The 23,212-nt window shown below is 40.1% G+C and overlaps 1 protein-coding gene across 3 annotated transcripts in view; it reads right to left on the bottom strand.

Moving 5' to 3' along the window:
• LOC126456076 (uncharacterized) overlaps positions 1-23,212 on the bottom strand; it is a 134,016-nt gene that overhangs the window by 104,328 nt on the left and 6,476 nt on the right. For all 3 annotated transcript variants that reach the window (XM_050091830.1, XM_050091832.1, XM_050091833.1), the window contains exon 2: positions 13,853-14,017. In XM_050091830.1, coding sequence (XP_049947787.1) covers positions 13,853-14,017 — 165 coding nt within the window. The remainder of the gene's footprint in view (positions 1-13,852; positions 14,018-23,212) is intronic.

Raw genomic sequence — 23,212 nt, 5'->3', positions numbered from 1 at the left:
CTCCTTGCTAACAGAAAGAAGTGACATTGCTAACAGATGGAAGGAATATTTTAATGAGTTACTAAATGCTCCAACTATAAGCGTCTCTCAGGAAGATGACAATGAATATCTTACTGCTGACCCATCGGACGAAGAGCCCAGCTTAGCAGAAATTAAAGAAAGCATCAAGAAGCTGAAGAGACATAAAGCTCCTGGAAGTGATGGTATAGACACAGATATATGGAAGCTCAGTAAATTTCCTTTTGTAAACTGCTTACACAAAATCATCACCAACATCTGGAAGCAGGAACAGGTCCCACATGATTGGAAAGAAGTAGTTGTGTGCCCTATATACAAGAAGGGGGACCCAACAAATTGCTCAAACTACAGAGGAATTGCGTTACTAAACACAACATATAAAATTCTGACAAATATACTGTTAGCAAGGATAAGCTCTTACGTTGAAGACTCCCTAGATGATGCCCAATGTGGATTTAGACCTAACAGATCGACTATTGACAATATATATGTCCTAAGGATGTTGGGTGAAAAGAAATATGAATTCAATCAAAATGTACATATGCTTTTCATTGATTTTAAAAAAGCTTTTGACAGTATCAACAGGGAATATTTATGGAAGTGCATGAGGCAGATTGGCATCCCTAACAAATTGATAAATTTAATAAAATCTTGCACTTTAAACTCAAAATACAAAATAAAAGTAGCTAGCAAACTTTCTGAAGACTTTGAGGTTAAAACTGGAGTCAAACAAGGGGATTCACTCTCACCAGTTCTTTTTAACATAGTAATCAATAGAATAATCCAAAAAGTAAAGCTACTACAAATTGGAGCACAACTGGAAAGCAAAATTAACATTGTAGCATACGCTGATGACATTGCGTTATTATCTGACAGTGAGAATGATTTGAAGCTTCTTACTGCACAATTAATTAAAGCCACAAATGGCACAGGCCTCCAGCTGAATACAGACAAAACAATGTACTTTATCTTATCCCGCTATCCATCAAATAATAATGTACTGCAAATTAATAACACAGCTTTCACAAAGACAAATGAATTTAATTACCTTGGTACAATAGTAACCTCTGACAACTCCATAAAAATTGAAATAGAATCACGAATTCAGAAGGCTAACAAATGCTACTATAGTCTCTTGACAGTTTTCAAAAGCAAGTTAATTTCTAGGAACACCAAACTACAAGTATACAAATCATTGATTATACCAGTACTCACCTATGGATCTGAAACCTGGACTCTCACAAAAAAAGAGGAAAACAGATTAAGAGTATTTGAACGAAAAATTTTGAGAAAAATATTTGGACCCATAAGAGATAGGATCAGTGATGAATGGAGATTGCTAAATAACAATGAAATTTACAAATTATATAAAGACTCCGATATAGTGGCCAAAATTAAAGCCAAAAGACTGAAATGGATAGGGCATGTCATCAGAGCACCACCAAACAGGACCATCAAGAAAGTGACTGAAGAGATTCCCACCGGAAGACGACCTCTTGGACGCCCACGCATGAGATACTTGGACAATATTCAAGACGATCTCAGAAAACTAGGACATGACAGACAGTGGCAAATTACTTGTAAAGACAGAGCAAAGTGGTTCAACATTGTCCATTCTGCAGCAAAAAGCCTTCATGGATTGTAATGCTTAATAATAATAATAATAATAATAATCTCCCCCTTGTCTGTATCACAGAGGAGTATTTCAGACACTATTTTCAGAAAGAAATTTATATGATTCCCTGTAGAAACTAAATTTTTATTTAATTCACCAGAAATGCTCAGAAAATGATTGTTAAATACTGTAAATATATCCGTTTTATCAGTAACAGAAATATTTTTACTACGAACTGACTTTACATCGTCGATCTTATGCTGCTGACCAGACACTTCCTTCACAACTGACCATATGGTTTTCATTTTATCCTGTGAATTAGCTATTCTACTTGCATACCACATACTCTTTGCCTTCCTAATCACATTTTTAAGCATCTTACAATACTGTTTGTAATGGGCTACTGTAGCTTGATTGTGACTACTTCCAACATTTTGATATAATTCCCACTTTGTTCTACATGATATCCTTATCCGACTACTCAGCCACCTGGGCTGCCTATTAGTGCTAGTACCCCATTTAGAACGTTCTAATGGAAAGCAAATCTCAAAGAGCACGAGAAATGTATTAAGGAAAGCATTGTATTTGTCATCTATGTTATTGGCACTATGAACAGCTTGCCACTCTTGTTCCCTGCAATCTTTAAAATATCTCTGTTTCTGTTGGATTGGCTTTCCTACATAGTTTGTAATTATATGTGACATTTGTTTGATTACGAAAGCCTTTTAGTGTTAAAATTTGTACATCATGGTCTGAAAGGCCATTCACTCTTTTACTAAGAGAATGCCCATCTAGCAATGAAGAATGAATAAAAGTATTGTCTATGGCTGTACTACTGTTCCCCTGCACCCTAGTTGAAAAAAAACACAGTCTGTATCAGATCATACGAATTTAGGAGATCTATCAACATCCTTTTCCTTGCATAATCATATACAATTTTGAAGTCACCACATGTAACTAATTTCTAGTACTTCCTGCAAAGTGAATCATGAACCCTCTCTAGCTTAAGAAGAAATGCTCGTAAGTCAGATTTATTGGACCTATAAACAACAATAGTTTCACTAAATTCAAACCGAGCGAGGTGGTGCAATGGTTAGACACTGGACTCGCATTCGGGAGGACGACGGTTCAATCCCGCGTCCGGCCATCCTGATTTAGGTTGTCCGTGATTTCCCTAAATCACTCCAGGCAAATGCTGGGATGGTTCCTCTGAAAGGGCACGGCCGACTTCCTTCCCCATCCTTCCCTAATCCGATGAGACCGATGACCACGCTGTCTGGTCTCCTTCCCCAAAACCAACCAACCAACCAACTAAATTCAAGTGGCCTTGTACAACATTTAAATATCTGTTCAGTGCAGTACCGTGATACGTTTATGGACTCAAATGGAATACTGTTTTTTACGTACATGGCCATTTACCCACCCTGCAAGGAACTCCTTGAAGAACAGCCAGCTAATCTGTTTCCTGGTGAAGGGAGCCTCTGAATTGTCAAATGCATGTCTGGGGAGTTTGGTGGCAAGTGGAAGCGTTTATACTCAAAAGAGTGTTCCTGTAGCCACTCTGTAGCAATTCTGAACGTGTGGGGTGTCGCATTATCTTGCTGGAATTGCCCAAGTCCGTCGAATGGATGCAGGTGATCAGATAGGATGCTTACGTACGTATCACCTGTCAGAGTCATATCTAGGCGTGTCAGGGGTCCCACATCACTCCAACTGCAGACGCCCGTCATCATTACAGAGCCTCCACCAGCTTGAAGAGTCCCCTGCCCACATGCAGGGTCCATGGATTCATGAGGTTGTCTTCATACCCGTACACGTTCATCCGTTCGATAGAATTTGAAACGAGGCTCGTCCGACCAGGCAACATCTTTCCTGTCATCAACAGTCCAATGTCGGTGTTGATGGTCCCAGGCGAGGCTTAATGCTTTGTGTCGTGCGGTCATCAAGGGTACACGAGTGGGCTTTCGTATCCGAAAACTCATATCGATAATGTTTCAATGAATGTTTCGCACGCTGACACTTGTTCATGGCCCAGCATTGAAATCTGTTGCAATTTTTTGGAAGGATTTCACTGCCGTCACGTTGAACGATTCTCTTCAGTCGTCGTTGGTCCCGTTCTTGCAGGATCTTTTTCCGGCCGCAGCGATGTCGGAGATTTGATGTTTTGCCGGATTACTGAGATTCACGGTACACTCGTGAAATGGTCGTACGGGAAAATCCCCACTTCATCGCTACCTCAGAGATGCTGTGTCCGATCGCACGTACGCCGAATGTAGCACCCCGTTCAAACTCACTTAAATCTTGATAACCTGCCTTTATAACAGCAGTAACCGATCTAACAACTGTGCCAGACGCTTGTTGTCTTATATAGGTGTTACACATCTCTATATTTGGATACGCATGTCTATACCAGTTTCTTTGTGACTTCAGTGTATATAGGCCAGATAACACGACCTGTCCAGGATCGTTGTACAGAACACGAAAGATACACACGTCTTCAGCAGTAGCAGAACATTGTATTTCCATGTGACACTCGATGAAGTACAACAGAACTAAAATTTTAACTCCAGCTTTGGTTTTTGAGATTCAGTAATCAAAGAATCGATGGAAATATGTCTTGCCGATAATCTTAAAAATCGTGACAATGGCTTTCAGATGGATAAAAATTGGAATTCTATAATTAAAATTATCCTGTCACAGCAGAATCTATGGGGTCATTTGATACTCAATGATTAGATTATCTCTCACTTCCAGCGCCGAGGGCAGCACACACAACCCGGCTGTCCCGCGCGTGTCATCACCTGACGCAAGCCCCGAAAGACGCTAACACATTGTCCTAGCGGTAGATAAATATCGTGAATGCACCTGGGCTTTTCAGTAGTTGTGTGCTCACCTAAAGATGGCCGAAATGCGACAGAATGTCGATGGGACCCGGCTGCACACCTGAAAATCATTAGAAGAGGAAATACGCCGGAAAAATTTCAGAAGTTACACTCTCTTGGTATTTCCTCTCCTTCCACAACGTGACTGAACAATTTATATATGGGGGGGGGGGGTTATTTACACAATTCCATCACAATTTCTCCCAGGCCTCTTGTCTTTCCATTTCTTGCCTATTTCTGTATCTCTTTTACTCTTCCTCTTGTATAGGTTCTGTATTATCTTATGTACTGCATTTGTTGTAGACTTCTTACTCATTTTTTCTTACGTAAATTCTGAAAAGTGTTTTTTACACTGTCCAGTTGATGCAGGTTATAATGTGGGTGCGGGATTGCTAGCTATTTTCATCTTCCTTACCAACCTCGATGGCTCTACCGATCTTCTGTATCCAAGCTAATATTTTATTTTCCCATGTACTCTTTCCGAAATGCAACTATCCCCCGTCCCTATCTGAAATTCCTTCCTCATGTCAACATCTTCTGAGGTCATTTTAGCTCGAATTTTTAACTTTCTGGACTTTATGCTGTTATGTCCATACCTAGTCCCATTTAAAAAATTAGTACAAATGAGTTTACTATCTCAGATTAAATTTCACGTTAATATACTACCCAGTCTATATTAGCCACTAAGGGGAATAAGCCGTTTGTGAATAATCCAGCTTTGAAATTTCGTGAAATGAACTGTGTGGTCATGTTGCACCACATCTTCTTGAAAATTTACCGCTCCCTTATTCCTGAAGAGCTAGGATGTTTATTCATTTTGATCATCTAAAATAATAGCTCTACTTGAGAGAAAACCGAAATGCTGTTAGTACTATTTGATTCAAAATAATTTGTTAATCTTGTGTTGGGTAGTGAAATGCGTTCTAAACTGGTGATTTGTGTTGGTGACATACACGTAACGAGCAACACCTGGAACGAGCATGTCGACACAATCGAAGAGGTAGCTAATAAGTTCAGGCAGGGAGGCATCACACTTAAGTTAGCTAAGTGTGAATTTGGTGTAAGAACTTTAAACTTTTTAGGACATACAATTTGTGAAGAAGGAATATGATATGATTCAGACAAAATTAAGGCTACTGCTTAATTTCCTAAACCTAGAAATAAGAAGGAATTGGTCTATGCAATTTCTATCGCAAATGCATTAGGACTCGAGCTTTAAATGCACGTAGTTTACATCATCTTTTAAAGCAAAACACAATATGGGAATGGTCAACTGATGGCCAGTTAGCTTCTGATGAGATTAAGAAATTTTATGACATATGCATTGGATCTATTGAACTTCCTGAGATACCACATCCTAATGCTTATCTTCTTATTTACCCAAAATCAAGGAAAATATTCAGTTTGAGAAATATTGTTCAGTTGAAACCTTACATAACTTGCACCCTCAGGACACTCTTTGTGCATCGTATGTGTGGCAAATGCAAGGTCCCTAGGTAATATGGTACTTACTTCTACAGTTTTACACATCATACCACATTCTTCACACACAAATCTACACATTTTTCTTACTAATTTGAGAGATATAGGCATTGAAAGATTGAAATTTGTTAATTGAAGAACAGTGAAGTGATATTTGAGTTGATTGCTTATTTATTTGTACATCATGTGTGTGGGAAACGCAAAGTCACCAGCAAATGTGGTATTTGCTTCTGCAGTTTTACACACCAACAGCACACTCCTTTTACACGAAATTCACAAATATTTCGTTATGATGCTTGATACTATGGACTGTCAGTAGAACTATGGAGGACTGGGTAGTTAAGATTACCTTACACCTGTTACACAGGCGTTGGGAATATACCCATATACATGAATATAATGCTCCTGAGAGATACTTATGATGCTCATGCTTTGATAATGCTCATGATTGACACATGCTTATTATGCTTTTTCACTAATATGCCTTCAAGCTTTTCACATAAATGATTATGATACTTTTGAATGACTATTGTGGTGCATATATTGTCAGTCATTGCACATATGATACACTTTTGTATTGAATGTCTTACACTTTACATTTATTGGATGATGCTTTGAGAAGTAGGTGATGCACCATATTTATTATTCTGTAGATTTTGATGCAGTTGTGCTTTGTGGTCTGACTCTATGTAGTATTTAATGGGATTCTGTCATTCTATTGAAGTCTTATGTTGAAGATATGAACTTAATGGTTTTGTTTCTATGATTGACTCCATCACTCTGCTGTGTGTTTGGTAGTGTGTTTTCTGATTTGACCTTTATGCTTCTCAGCTTTATGCTTTGTCCTACTGTGACAACAGACAATTTACTTAATTGCCTTCTGCAGTGTCCTAGCATGACAACAGAAAATTTGCCTAATTATTCTCTGACTTGTCCTTTCAGATTTCTGTTTTGTCCTAGTTTGACAACAGATAATATACCTAATTGCAATACATTGTATTCTTTACTGGCATTCTTTATTAATATTTACTCATGACTCCACGAACTTGCTCAATTACACATGACGTTTAACGCTACTGGATTGTACACTTATATATACTTGGCTCTTCGCTATTTACTTGTATTTAATGATACTCTTGTCCTGCTTAAATTCTCCTTGTTTCTGGCTTCAGTGTGGGAAGTTCTTGATATTTCGAACATGTTGTGTATGGCTGATGACCTTGAGTGTTTGTTCACCAATCCTGTTCCATGCAGCAGAAATGTGATTTAGCGAGATGGGATTTTGAGTTGATGTTTGATGTGACATGCTTCAAATTAACTGATGATGACATCTGGAACGATTGTTCTGTATACTTATGTATGTGCTTTTGTCCTACTTGACTCCTGGTACTGGTATCTTGTTTTGTGATTTTGACTTTCGGATTTGTATCCTGTGCTATGAATTATGATTGTGAAAGTATCTTAAACTGGATCATGGTTTTTTTCTTGAGTAAACACAAGGCTGTTTAAGTTTCTTTTCAATTTTCAGTTGCATGTTAGGACTAGTTTGTTTAATTTTCATGTACATTACCTCATCTATACTACGTGTCCGCCCCAATAGCTGAGTGGTCAGCACGGTGGATTGCCGTCCTACAGGCCCAGGTTCGACTCCCGACTGGGTCGGAGATTTTCTCCGATCAGGGACTGGGTGTTGTGTTGTCTTCATCATCATTTCATCCCCATCTGACGCGTAGGTCGCCCAATGTGGCGTCCAATCTAATAAGACCTGCACCAAGGCGGCCGGACCTGCCCCGCAAGGGGCCTCCCGGCCAATGACGCCAAATGCTCATTTCCATCTATATTATGTTATATAGCCTATTATGCTAGTTTTTGTTATGCTATTGTTTGTTGCTATATGGCAACACCAACATCTGGGTATCACCTCCATTGACGTGGAGAGTGGTATTTGGGGAAATATAAAGGGACCCTGTCTTCTGTTTTTCTTCATTCCTAACATGCCATAAGTTTCCTCCTATCTTTTATACAATATTATCCATGTGACGATCACCCAACCCGTTTACCTCTTTTCCATATACATATGTTTCTATCGCTGAAGCCCTGCTGAATATCTGTGTCATATGTTGGATTCAACCTGATATTTCAGGAATGGTCTGGTAAACAAATCGACAACTTGATTTCATTTCAGTTGTATATATTTATGTGATTCTTCTTGACCCATTTAGGCTAAGTGCTAATACTTTGTTTCATTTATTTGTGAATACCCACTGTGATGATTTTCTTCTTGCTCAACTATGTAACTACTGATTAATTGCATGCTAATTGAATGACACACTTGGCCAAGATTAGATTAAGTAACTCACACTTTTGTACCATAATATATATGAACTTACTGGATTCGAAGTACTACATGGGAAATTTGGAATTCAAAGTTAAGTTTACTGCTTTTCTTCTAAATATATGTATTTTGCAAGAAACTTCAAGGAGCTGTGATGCTTTGTATCACGTGATGCAGATTAAAGATGGCTATACATACTTTGAGACTGTACTCATATAACACAAAGATGATAATTCTGATCCAAATACTTTATACTGTCATTACATATGATTTTTGATCTTACACTTTCAAATATTGTTGGCCTAGAGTCACACATGAGATGTTAGGTAGTTTTAGGGTTAAGCAAGCATTTTGTCTCATGGGAATTTCCTGTTTGGACCCCTGTGAGGTCGATGCTGGTCTACCTGTTTGCTTTCATACAAGAATTGTCTGTTGCCTTTGAAATTCTATATATACCGTAGGAGGAAAACTATCCAGTGTTAGGATATTAAGTGATGTACTATAGGGTGATTATGCTTATCTAAGTCAAGATCTTGATACTGTTACATGTATATTATTTCTGGTACATGTTTTGTCTTGTATTGTGGTCAAATGACCCATTTCAAGAACTACATTCTGTAGAGGAAAATGAGTTAAATACAAAATTGGAATCATAAATGTACATTAGTGACACGAACTTTTATTTATTGTATGTGATATCGTTGATTAGAATGGAAACATACGGTGTGTGGTTTCAGGTACTGGGAAGACAGTGTAGACGTTGGAGATCCCACCATAAGAAATAACCTACACAGGAAAATCAAATTCCGAAATGAATGTGTAAAATAAATCTTGTATTACTTAGACAGGAATGCTAAGTTTTCACACCTTGGGAGCGTCTTATATATGCTTTTAGGATATTTTTCTGTAATTGATACCTCAAAAAAATGGTTCAAATGGCTCTGAGCACTATGCGACTTAACTTCTGAGGTCATCAGTGGCCTAGAACTTAGAACTAATTAAACCTAACTAACCTAAGGACATCACACACATCCATGCCCAAGGTAGGATTCGAACCTGCGACCGTAGCGGTCGCTCGGCTCCAGACTGTAGCGGCTAGAACCGCACGACCACTCCAGCCGGCTTGATACCTCATACCACTGTAAATTTTTATATTTCAAATTGTTTGTTTGTAAAGTGTTACACACTATTAATGCTATACCTTCATAAATGCATATGTTTCGAGTGCTACACATATTACCCTTGATTTCTCTTACATAATTGATGAATTTTGGTGCTTCACACCATCTCTATTGTACTATTTTTGGTATTTTCACTTATATTTCATAGTACGTCCCTGGGTACTGGATCGTAATTCTTGTTCCTATTTCTCTACATTCCGCCTTCAGGATTGTAGAAAAGCGTTGCACTAACATTTGATTAGTAAAACGTCCCTGGGGTAGGGGGGAGCGGGGTACTGAAATGGGACTACCACCTGTGGACTGTTGCTTGTCAATATTTTCTGAAGTTTTAGTCTTCAGTTACATATTTTAAAGTTTTTTTGTTAATATTTGCTTTAAAAGTGACTTATTTGTGGATTTACATTAATCTCAATACTTCTTTCTGTGTTATTAACTAGAGTGGTCCGCTATTAGTGAGTGTGCTTACGTCGTTCATCCGAGTCTTACGCCTCAGTAGTGTGCTAATATTACGTGGTGTGCAGTTGCAGCTGTAGCGGTTATAGAGCTAATTACTGACAAAGTTGTATATGCACTGTTATACATTTATTAAATTTAATAGTTTTCAGCGATGTTCCGTGCTATTTGTAGCGAAATAACGGTTTAATGAACTTTTGGAAACGTTCACTCACTGTGTTTTTTAGAGTTTTCTGTCCGTTGAAGTCGTTTAGTAAATTTCGTGCTTTAGTTTTCATCTGACGTTTCTTATTGTTTCTAGTGAAATATTGCAATAAAATTAATTAAGTGTTGTACAAGGCCACTTGAATTTAGTGAAACTATTGTTGTTTATAGGTCCAATAAATCTGACTTACGAGCATTTCTTCTTAAGCTAGAGAGGGTTAATGATTCACTTTGTAGGAAGTACTAGAAATTTGTTATATGTGGTGACTGCAATATTGTATATGATTATGCAAGAAAAAGGATGTTGGTAGATCTTTTAAATTCGTATGATCTGATACAGACTGTGTTTTTTTCCAGCTAGGGTGCAGGGGAACAGTAATACAGCCATAGACAATACTTTTATTCATTCTTCATTGCTAGATGGGCATTCTCTTAGTAAAAGGGTGAATGGCCTTTCAGATCATGATGTAAAAATTTTAACACTAAAAGGCTTTCATAATCAAACAAATGTCACATATAATTACAAACTATGTAGGAAAGTTAATCCAACAGTAACAGAGAGTTTTTGAACCTCATCATCTAACAAGAGTGGCAGGATGTTTATAGTGAAAATAACACAGATGACAAGTATAATGCTTTCTTTAACACATTTCTCATGCCTTTGAGCATTACTTTCCATTATAACGTTCTAAATGGGTACGAACAGTAAAAGGCAGCCTGAGTGGCTGACTATACAGATAAGCATATCATTTACAACGAAGCAGGAATTATATCAAAATGTTAGAAGTAATCACAATCAAGATACAGTCGCCCATTGCAAACAGTACTGTAACATGCTTAAAAATGTTATTGGGAAGGCAAAGAGTATATGCTATGCAAATAGAATAGTTAATTCACAGGATAAAATTAAAACTGTATGGTCAGTTGTGAAGGAAGTGTCTGTTCAGCAGCACAAGTAGATGATATAATGTCAGTTCATAGTAAAAATATTTCTGTTACTAATAAATCAGATATATCTACAGTATTTAAGAATAATTTTCTGTGCATTGCTGGTGAATTAAATAAAAATTTAGTTTCCACAGGGAATCATATAACTCTCTTTGTAAATGTCTTTCTGAGGTTGATGTCTGAAATACTCCTCTGTGATACAGACATGAGGGAGACTGAGTCAGTAATTAAATTACTGAAGACTAAGGACTCTCATGGTAATGATGCAGTACTTAGCAGAATATTAAAGTACTGTGCTGCACATGGTAGCCCTGTATTTAGCCATAATTGTAATTTTTCCTCTAGGAATTGTCAGTTTCCTGAGCGATTAAAGTACTCAGTAGTAAAGCCGCTTTATAAAAAGGGAGAAAGGGATAAAGTAGATAATTTTAGACCTATTTCTATGCCATCAGTGTTTGCTAAAGTTATTGAAAATGCTGTGTGTGTAAGGATAATTTGTCACTTTATATCACATAATTTGGTGTCAAATGTACAGTTTGGCTTTAGAAGTTGTTTAACAATTGAAAATGCTATATTCTCTTTTCTCTATGAGGTATTGGATGGGTTAAACAAAAGGTTTCGAGCGCTAGCCAAATTTTTTGATTTAACTAAGGCATTTGATTGTATTGATCACAAAATATTGCTCCAGAAGTAGAATTGTTATAGGATACAGGGAGTAGTGCACGACAGGTTCATCTCTTAATTTAACGACAGACAACAAAAGGCCATTATTAACAGTGTTGAGAATGGCTGTGTTGTATGGTCTGAGTGGGGTACAGTCAAGTGGGGGTTGTCCCAAGGATCAGTGTTGGTGCCACTCCTGTTCCTTACTTATATAAATGATATGTGCTCTAGTATTACAACTAACTCTAAAATATTTCTGTTTGCCGATGAGGCTAGCTTGGTAGTAAAGGATGTTGTGTGCAACATTCGCTCAGTTTCAAGTAGTGCAGTTCATGACTTAAGTTCATGGCTTGTAGAAAATAACCTACTCTTAAATGACAGTAAGAATCAGTTTAACAATTTCTAACACACAATTCAACAAAGTCCATAATGTAAGTAGACTTGCATTATTGCTATAGATGTACAGTTATAACTTTGTAGAAATCGGTGCACATACACTTGTTTCTTCCTCTGTATCAAATGCCACTGATGATGTGCTACAAATACGAAAACCAGTTTTGACAAATAAAACACTTCTAGTGCAGCTCATGGTGTACTGAAGATGTCTTTTAATAAACTCCATTCCCTCCTACCCCCGTGACGTATCTCTTACCTGGATAAGAAATCACGAGTTCCGCATTAAGACAGCAAACGACTTCGAGAGGAACCAGATAAATATTGTAACTACTCCAAAAATTGCATCGGGAAAATAAAGTGAGCAATGTTGCCGAATTCGTCTTATTTAGAACTACGATAGAACTCTGAGAAATTACTACTGTTCCCATTTTTAAAAAAGTTAAACTCGAGACCGATTTCTCTTTAATTAATTAGCTACCAAAATACATTATACGCCGCTTGGTGAGTACTTCCACGCAATTCACGCGGTGAAAACGATATTAGGACACCGTAAACGGCTCCGCAAACATCTGAGGTGCAGAGTGTAGTGGGACTGTTGATATTTTTAAAAATATCGCGAATCCGACATACTGATACCTAAAAGAGCGTGATTACCGCTCCCAATATCTCGAAGAAAGTACCGATATACCGGCGGAAGAAGCATCGACGTACCTGCTTATAAAAATACCGGCTGCACGTTGTAAATATACTGCCGGTTTTAGAACTGTATATTTAAGTATTGATTTATTATTAAATATTCTGTACATCAGCAAGGTAGCAGGCTGAATATTCCCCTTATAGCAAGAACTGAAAGAAGAATGATGCACGTTCACGCTTGGCGATAAGGACTTTGCTAATATTGGTAACTGCTTGTAAGTGGCACAATAAAAGGAGTCTGATAGGTCCATCATTCGGTTTAGTCACGTATCGGATTTGACCGGAACACTTCATGTCGACTTGGCTGTTGTCTCATTTCTGCAAACGCCAGTGACCTAGCAATTGTAGCGTCAAAACTGCGTGGTAAAGCTAAACGTTTCAGTTTCTGCTGGTAGCGCCGAGCGACGATTACGTCAACATTTCTCCTCACACGTCTCCGACACCGCAACGACCACACTTGTCATATAGATTTTTGTTCATCATTTTCAGCAACTGTCTTTTTCTTAAGAATGCCGATGTGAAGAAATAGCCCACTAGTTGCCTGAAAAATTGTTTTTTTAATGCAAAATGGTGTGCTGATTTTTGACATTGGAAATACTGTTATTTCAATCACACTGCCGCCCCGGAGTAGACAATCAGAGTTCTTCTTTTGTGTCACATATAATGCTTCACACAGTCAAAGAGAAAGACTGGCAGTGATGAAAGCTCAAAAAACAGTAAGACTCCTTCACACAGAGAAAGTAAATTACGTTCTGCTATAATTCGAAAAGAACAGTTTCAAATATTTACCGGAAAATTGTGAAAAAAATATGATATAAAATAAAAATATCGGCTGTCGATATTCCCGTATTGATATCGATATATCGATATTTAATCAACAGCTCCGGAGCTTAGCCGAATCGCCCCGTATATCGAAAACCGCGTGTGATCGAGAGCTGAGCGACACAAGACAGAGAGCCGAGCTGCCGTCGGTGCTCACCACGCAGTCGTCCGCCAAGTAGTCATAGTTGTAGACAAAGTCCCCGGAGTAGGCCGTCTCGTTCGCCGCCTCGTCGAAGATCAGCGAAATGTTCACCAGCATCCCCGGGTACTCCCCCCCGTCGTCGCAGGCGCCAAAGTCCACCACCTTCAAAGCGTATGGGCCCTGCAAAGCACAAACAATACGTCACAAGAGGTCTTCACCAGAGGACCAGGAGAATGGTGTCAACACAACCGATGTTGTCCTGAAACTGAGCGTTAACAAAAGAAAACGTTAATGCTTTATCTGCATTAATGAACGAAGTTTGTTCAATAAAAGTTGGTCCACAAAATCTTTCTATGCTTATCTTTTACTTACTCTCCATTGTCTCCTTCGAAATACTCTGCTCCATAATCGATACACCGCTTCCAATGCAATTTCCACTTCCGGGAGCAGTTTCGGTACGCCTTTTGCTGGACTGTGTGAAGCGCCGTCTGCGAATTTTCTTTTATCTCGTCTATCATTGCAAATCTTCGACCTTTCAACGGCGTTTTCAACTCTGGAAATAAAAAAGTCCGCAGGTGCCTGGTCTGGAGAGTACGGAGGGCGAGGCAGCACAGTGATTTCCTTTTTTATGCAACTATCACTCACAAACAGGGATGAATGTGCGGGTGTGCTATCGTGATGGACGAATTATCAATTGTCTCGCCACATTTCAGGCCGTTTCCTCCACACATTTCCTCGAATGCGTCGCAACACGTCCCGATAGTACCAATGATTAACAGTTTGGCCCTGTGGCACGAATTCATGGTGAACAAATCCTTCAGAGCCAAAGAAACCTATTAGCATCGCTTTGACGTTTGACTTGACATCATCAGCTTTCTTTGGTCTTTGAGAATCTTCCCCAACCCGTTGTGAAGATTGAACCTTGGTCTCAACATCATCACCGTAAATCCATATCTCATCACCAGTTACGAATCTCTTAAGGACATTTCGTTCTGATTTGCGCGATCCAAAAGGTCCTCACAGATTGCCAGCAAACCACCAGCCAAAAGTAAGAGGGTTGCCATCTGCCACAGCCTCCGGCAGACATTTATGGTCTAAAGGTGATCTTATAATAAGATCGAAACCTGTCACCACATTGAAAAATTTATGCGATCAAGACAGTTTCCCGTTTATTTATATGATTGAAGGATTACTTTTTCGGAACCCCGTCACTATCTCTGATTCCAACGCGTAAGTTTGAAATGTGGCTCAAAGCTGCCTATAGTCTTCCTCTGTAATTATGCAATCGCGACATCACCCTAGGGCTCGAAGGCTCTTCATACAGCAAGCTGTCGACTCTTGTGAAATAAAGGCCAGACCTCAGAAGTTCATGTGGCGTGCAAAGTGGATTAATGACGACACATTTGCACCGAATTTCACCACGATTCTGCCCAACCACACCGTGGACGTGGTACACGATAGGAAGGTCGTCACAACCCCTCTTACCCACAATTCACCCCATATTTTTATGTTTCTGCGATGGAGGTCACAATCGCGACGCCCAGCGTTGACATCACGTGGCTTTCTTGTGAGCGGCCGAGGGAAACATTTCAGACACACCGCCGCTTAGAGTCGAAACGAAAAGATCTGAGGGGGTGGCATACAGGGCGTCAATGAAACCACCCCATTTCCTTTGGACGTTTTTCCCCATATATTTTGCGGTTGGAAACGACAGGAAGATATTCTTGGCAAACTTTGGCAGTGCTGACCACCTCACACGTTTCAACGCTTCTATGGACGTTGTGGGCTGCAAAGCAATTGAACCTGAACGTATCCTTTTGTAGTGGAGCGCTACCGCATTTTTCGCTCTTGTGTACAGGGTGGAGCCACATTCGACGAAATTTGGACATGACCCGAAAAAGCGAAGGATCCTTCTGCTTTTTCAGGTCTACTGTTCGCACCCTCCTGTGGCCTGATAATAGAGGAGTGAGACAGTGACTCATGAGAGGATAAAACGCCAATGGATCCCTCCAAGACCCCCTCCCCTCTCCCCTTCCCCAGTGTGGCAAAACCGTCGGTGGCACCTTCTCACATTTACTAGGAGTTTTAAAAATGTACGAGTTTCGTTCAATTAGTAATGCCCCATATTTTTTTAAAAAGCTATTAATATAATAGACAAACGTCCTTGTTGGTGCTTCACATTTGCTGTTTGTTCCGTGCGCCAGTTAAGTTTCTAATCGTTCTGGCAGATGGCAGAGCCATAATACAGCGTCAAAATGGCACCTACATACGACTCACATTACAAGCAGCGTGCTGTTATTGAATTCTTGTGTGCAGAAAAAGAAACAGTGGTGAACTTCCATGAGCGCTTGTGTGCAGTGTACGGCGATGCTGCAGTTGATAGGAGTACAGTTGGGTGATGGGTAAAGAAAGTTACAGCCTCAGGAAATGCAGAACAGAGCTCCATGATCAGCCACGCTCGGGACGTCCTGTCACAGCAACTGCTCCAGACATGCTGAATCGTGTGGATGCCATTATTCGTGCCGACCGGCGCATCACAACTCGACAATTATTTCTACAGTTGTCGGTCAGCATTGGAAGCCCGTCTGCAATGATCGAGACTCTCGGATATTCAAACGGGTGCTCACGATGGTTTTCAAGGACGCTCACAGCGGAACAAAGATTCAAAGAAAAGTCGTTTCATCTGAATTGTTGGAGCTTAAAGATTCTCTACGGGGAACACACTTAGAAGATGACGAGAGTGTCAGTCTTGCACCGAAAACATGGCTATGCCTACAGGACAAGAGCTTTTACTAGCAGGGAATACATGCTCCTCCACAACGTTGGCGTAAGGCCATAGAATATCATGGAGACTACGTAGAAAAATAGGAAGTGGACAAGACATGTTGATGTATATTGTCACCAAATTCTGTCTCTTAACAATAAATATGTTCTGAGGAAAATATGTGGATTACTACTTATTGAACCATCCTCATACTTTAACAGAGAAAATCTGTGAAGTAGCCTGAGGCACTTGCAGGTAGGCAATCACGTGACGCGCCTCGAAGTCCAGTTGCCTGCCTGTAGGCCCTGGGAGTATTTCACAGGCTTTTCTCTGTAAAGACACATTTCTAAATATTCAATAAATGTTGGTTGGCGCCCTTGAGGGTTTTTCCGTAATTGTGGCTCTCGGCACTTTTGCCATTTTATTCTCATGCGTGCCAATGTCGCACTCCTCTATTGTTATACCACAGGAGCATACAAAACAGTAGAACTTAAAAAGTGTGAGGATCCTTTGCTTCTTCGAATCGTGTCCAAATTTCGTCGAGTGGTTTTCAACAGTGTCTAGTGGCTCCATTCTATACACGAGGGCGAAAACTGCGGTGGCACTGTAGTCCAAAGACATGCGATCAAGTTCTATGGCGACGCAACCCCACAGTTTCTGTACAAAACGTTTCAAACTTCCGAGGGTGGCAGCAGTGTCCAAGTTTGTCGAGACTATCTAGCTGTCGTTTTCTACTGCAAAATGCGTGGGAATCAACGTCCCAAGGAAAGAGGTGGTTTCATTGACGCCCTTTTATGCCATATCCTGAGGTCTTTTCGTTTCGATTCTGAGCGGCTCTGTGTCTGAATCGTTCTTCTCGGCCACTCATAATAAAATCGCACGATTTTTAACGCTGTGCGACGCGGTTCTGGCCTCCATCGGAGAGGCATCAAAATAGGGGGTGAACTATGGGTAAGAGGGGCTCTAATGACCTTCCTATCGTGTGACACTTCTACGGGGGCGTTGGGCAGAATTATGGGAAATCTTGTGTCAATGCGTGATCATTAACATCCTTTACACGTCACATGAAATTCTGAGCTCTGGCCCTTTTTTATTCCCCTGTGTCGATAGGTTGCTGTCTGAAACGTCGTCGACCCCAGGGGTGATGTAGCAGGGTGCGACGCTTTGCTCCGTTATAAGGAAGGCTACAGGCACCTTTGAGGCACATTTCAGACTTACGCGTTGCAGTCGGAGACAGTTGCGGGGTTTCGTAAAAGTGATCCTTTAATTCCATTGACTAGTGTAGTTCTGAACAAGTTTTCCGAAAACGGTCTTCAGCAGCTAGTTCTGCATCTCATGCGTAATGGAATTATTTTAGAGCTTGTAGTTATAGACAGGCCTGACCTTAACGACAGTGGCAGTATAGAGATTAGTGATAATGATGTCATCTAGCTTTGATAGTTACTAAAGTTCATAAAGAAGACTAGGGGAGTATGTATGCTGGAAACGGCAAATGAGCGGCTATTAGTTGCCTACTTAGACAGTGAATGGACGTCATTTATTTCGAATATAATGGAAGCAGTCAAATTACTGCAAAATTTAAACTGACTGTAAATCGCGCTCTGGATAATTATGTGCCGAGAAATGTATTAAGGACGGATGCAAACCCAATCGGGGTTTTATAACAAAATTCGGAAAATACTGAGAAAGCAGAGGTTGTTGCACTCCCGGTTCAGAAAAGGACATGCAAATGTCGAGAGGCGAAATGTAGAAGACATTCTTGAATCCTTAAAAACATCGAAGCGCGAAGCGTACAAAATTTTCCGCCGTCATGCGTAAGCGAAAGATCTCCCCGAGAATTCGAGAAAATTCAGGACCCATGTACACCAATTGGGTCGCACGTTGTTTCCCAGGACAGAACTGTTTCTAATAAAATCCAAGACAATGTCAAAAAGTGTTCAGTAAATAAGGTGCAGTCTGGAGTTAGAGGCTCCATTATCAGACCATTGCGCTTGTCAATCGAGTATTTAGAATTTTTAATTTTTTTGTGAAACGTTGCATGAAACTTAGAAGCTACCGAATGATAAGCATTTGAAGCTGACAGCATAACTATTCTACTGCCGCCACCGTACATTTCGTGTAAGGAACAGGGTGATAAGCCGTACAGAGAACACACAATCGTCTTCCCCTCGCTTCATTTATGAGACCAACAGGAAAGGAAGCGACTACTAGTGGCAGGAAGTAGCCTCCGCCATACACAATAAGGTGACTTCCGGAGTACTTATATAGATATAGGTCTACTTCTACATCTACATCGATAATCTGCAAATCACACTCGAGTGCCTGGCAGAGAGTTCATCGAACGACCTTCACAATAATTCTCTATTTGTCCACACTCTAACAGGGTGCGGAGAAAATGAATACCTGTATCTTTCCGTGCGAGCTCTGATTTCCCTTTTTTATTCGGATGATCGTGTCCCCCCCCCCCCCCCCCCTCGCCATGTAGCGTCAACAAAATATTTTCGCATTCGGAGTAGAAAGTAGGTGATTGAAATTTCGTGAGAAGATCCCGCCGCAATGAGAAACGCTGTTGTTTTAATGATGTCCACATCAAAATCTGTATCGTATCCGTGACACTCTCTCTCCTGGTTCTCAATAATACAAAACGTGCTGCTTTCTTTGAACCTTTTCGAGGTACTCTGTTAATCGTATCTGGTAAGGATCCCACAAACTGCATCAGTACTCCAAAACAGGACGGTCTTATGTCAAAGCGGTAGGTGGATCAAAACAAAATGTCCAGACACTCTGTGACCAAAATGGTACTGAAACAGAGGATGACAGACTAAAGGCCGAAATACTAAATGTCTTTTTCCAAAGTTGTTTCACAGAGAAAGACTGCACTGTAATTCGTTCTCTAGAATGTCGCACAGATGACAAAATGGTAGATATCGAAATAGACGACAGAGGGATAGAGAAACAATTAAAATCGCTCAAAAGAGGAAAGACCTCTGGACCTGATGGGATACCAGTTCAATTTTACACAGAGTACGCGAAGGAACTTGCCCCCCTTCTTGCAGCGGTGTACCGTAGGTCTCTAGAAGAGCGTAGCGTTCCAAAGGATTGGAAAAGGGCACAGGTCATCCCCGTTTTCAAGAAGGGACGTCGAGCAGATGTGCAGAACTATAGACCTATATCTCTAACGTCGATCAGTTGTAGAATTTTGGAACACGTATTGTGTTCGAGTATAATGACTTTTCTGGAGACTAGAAATCTACTCTGTAGGAATCAGCATGGGTTTCGAAAAAGACGGTCATGTGAAACCCAGCTCGCGCTATTCGTCCACGAGACTCAGAGGGCCATAGACACGGGTTCACAGGTAGATGCCGTGTTTCTTGACTTCCGCAAGGCGTTCGATACAGTTCCCCACAGTCGTTTAATGAACAAAGTAAGAGCATATGGACTATCAGACCAATTGTGTGACTGGATTGAGGAGTTCCTAGATAACAGGACGCAGCATGTCATTCTCAATGGAGAGAAGTCTTCCGAAGTAAGAGTGATTTCAGGTGTGCCGCAGGGGAGTGTCATAGGGCCGTTGCTATTCACAATATACATAAATGACCTTGTGGATGACATCGGAAGTTCACTGAGGCTTTTTGCAGATGATGCTGTGGTGTATCGAGAGGTTGTAACAATGGAAAATTGTACTGAAATGCAGGAGGATCTGCAGCGAGTTGACGCATGGTGCAGGGAATGGCAATTGAATCTCAATGTAGACAAGTGTAATGTGCTGCGAATACACAGAAAGATAGATCCTTTATCATTTAGCTACAAAATAGCAGGTCAGCAACTGGAAGCAGTTAATACCATAAATTATCTGGGAGTACGCATTAGGAGTGATTTAAAATGGAATGATCATATAATGTTGATTGTCGGTAAAGCAGATGCCAGACTGAGATTCATTGGAAGAATCCTAAGGAAATGCAATCCGAAAACAAAGGAAGTAGGTTACAGTACGCTTGTTCGCCCACTGCTTGAATACTGCTCAGCAGTGTGGGATCCGTACCAGATAGGGTTGATAGAAGATATAGAGAAGATCCAACGGAGAGCAGCACGCTTTGTTACAGGATCATTTAGTAATCGCAAAAGCGTTACGGAGGTGATAGATAAACTCCAGTGGAAGACTCTGCAGGAGAGATGCTCAGTAGCTCGGTACGGGCTTTTGTCAAAGTTTCGAGAACATACCTTCACCGAAGAGTCAAGCAGTATATTGCTCCCTCCTACGTATATCTCGCGAAGAGACCATGAGGATAAAATCAGAGAGATTAGAGCCCACACAGAGGCATACCGACAATCCTTCTTTCCACGAACAATACGAGACTGGAATAGAAGGGAGAACCGATAGAGGTACTCAAGGTACCCTCCGCCACACACCGTCAGGTGGCTTGCGGAGTATGGATGTAGATGTAGACGGACAAGCGTAGTGTAGGCAGTCTCTTTAGTAGATCTGTTGCATCTTCTAAGTGTACTGCCAAAAATCACAGCCTTTGCTTCATCTTCCACCCAATATTTTCTATGTGTTCCTTCCAATTTAAGTTATTCGTAATTTTAACTCCTGGGTATTTATTTGAATTTAAGACCTTCTGATTTGATTGATTTATGGTGTAACCGAATTTTAACGGATTCCTTTTAGCACTCATGTGGATGACCTCATGCATTTCATTATTTAGGGTCAAACATCAATTTTCGCACCATATAGATATCTTCTCTAAATCGTTTTGCCATTCGTTTTGGTCTTATGGTAACTTAACTAGACGATAAACGACAGGATCATCTCCAAACAACCTAAAATGGCTCCTCAGATTGTCTCCTAAATCGCTTATATAGATAAGAAAAAGCAGAGGGCCTATAACACTACCTTGGGGACCGCCAGAATTCACTTCTGGTTTACACGATGGCTTTCCGTCAATTACTACAAACTCCGAGCTCTCTGACAGGAAATCACGAATTTAGTCGCATAACTGAAACAATACTCCATAAGCACGCAATTTGATTACAAGCAGCTTGTGAGGTACACTGTCAAAACACTTCTGCAAATCTAGAAGTACGGAAGCACTTCGTGTGAGTAAAGATCTAGTTGTGTTTCACAAGAATGACGTTTTCTAAATCCGTGTTGACTGTGCGTCAATAGACCGTTCTCTGTGACGTAATTCATCATGTTCGAAGGTAATATTATGTTCCAAAATCGTGCTGTATATCGACGTTAATGATATGGGCCTGAATATGGATTACTCCTAATATCTTTCTTGAATATTATCGTGACTTGTGCAACAATCCAGTCTTTGAGTGCGGATCTTACGTCAAGCGAGCGGTTGTATATTATTGTTAAGATTGGAGCTATTGCTTCAGCATACTCTGAAAGGAACATAACTGGTACTAGTTTGGACCGGAAGATTTGCTCTTATTAAGTGATTTAAATTGCTTCACAACTCCGAGGATATCGATTTCTATGTTACTCTTGTTAGCAGCTATTCTTGATTCGAATTCTGGAATATTTACGTCGTCTTCTTTGGTGAAGGAATTTCGGAAGGCTGTATTTAGTAACTTTGCTTTACCACCATGTCATCGATAGCATTTCCGTTGCTATCGCGCGGAGAAAGCATTTATGTGTCTTGGCGGTAGCATACTTAACATGCGAACAGAATTTCGTTGGATTTTCTGCCAGGTTTCGAGACAAAGTTTGACTGTGGAAACTGTTGTAAACATCTCGCATTGAAGTCCTCGCTAAATTTCGTACTTCTGTAAAAGATCCTCAACCATGTGGATTTTGCGTTCGTTTAAATTTGGCACGCTTTTCTCGTTGTTTCTGCAACAGTGTTGTGAACTATTTTGAGTACCAAGTCATTTGTTGTTATTTCGTATAAATCTCTCAATTGCTGTCGATACTATTTCTTTGAGTGCAAGCACATCTGGTCTACATTTACGTTGTTTACTTGGAGGGATAGGAGGTTGTCTCTCAGGTAGCCGTCAACGGAATTTTTATCTGCTATTTTGAATATGTACATTTATAGTTTATTTTTGTAGGATATGGCAGTTACGGTATTCAGTCTCGCTACGACCACCTTCTGTTCACTAATCCTTGTATCTGCTTTGCTGGTCTTTACTAGATCAGGATTATTTGTCGCTAAGAACTCAGTGTGTTTCCACAACCGCTTACTATTCGAATGAACTTACAAACTAATCGCTCGAAATAATTTCCAGAGAATGTGTTCAAGGCAATTTCAATTGATATTTTATGCATAGCTCCGGATTTAAACATGTATTTTCGTCAACACAGCGATGGTAAATTAAAGTCACCACCGACTATAATTGTATGAATCGGGTAAGTGTTTGAAATTAGATTCAAGATTTCTTTGAACCTTCCAGCAGTTCAATCATCTGAGTTGCAAAGTCAATATAAGGATCTAATTATTAACCTATTTCGGTTGCCAAGGATGACCTCTACCAATACTAACTCACAGAAACTATCTACTTCAGTTACTCTACAAGATAAATACTTCTAACAACAGCAACAAACACGCCACCGTCAACTGTGTTCAGCCAATCCTTTCTGAACACCGTTATGTCCTTCCCAA

The sequence above is a fragment of the Schistocerca serialis genome, chromosome 2, assembly GCF_023864345.2.
Source record: "Schistocerca serialis cubense isolate TAMUIC-IGC-003099 chromosome 2, iqSchSeri2.2, whole genome shotgun sequence".
Lineage (NCBI taxonomy): Eukaryota > Metazoa > Arthropoda > Insecta > Orthoptera > Acrididae > Schistocerca > Schistocerca serialis.
The sequence above is the reverse complement of the archived record's forward strand: the minus strand, read 5'-3'. Positions and strand labels throughout refer to the sequence as shown.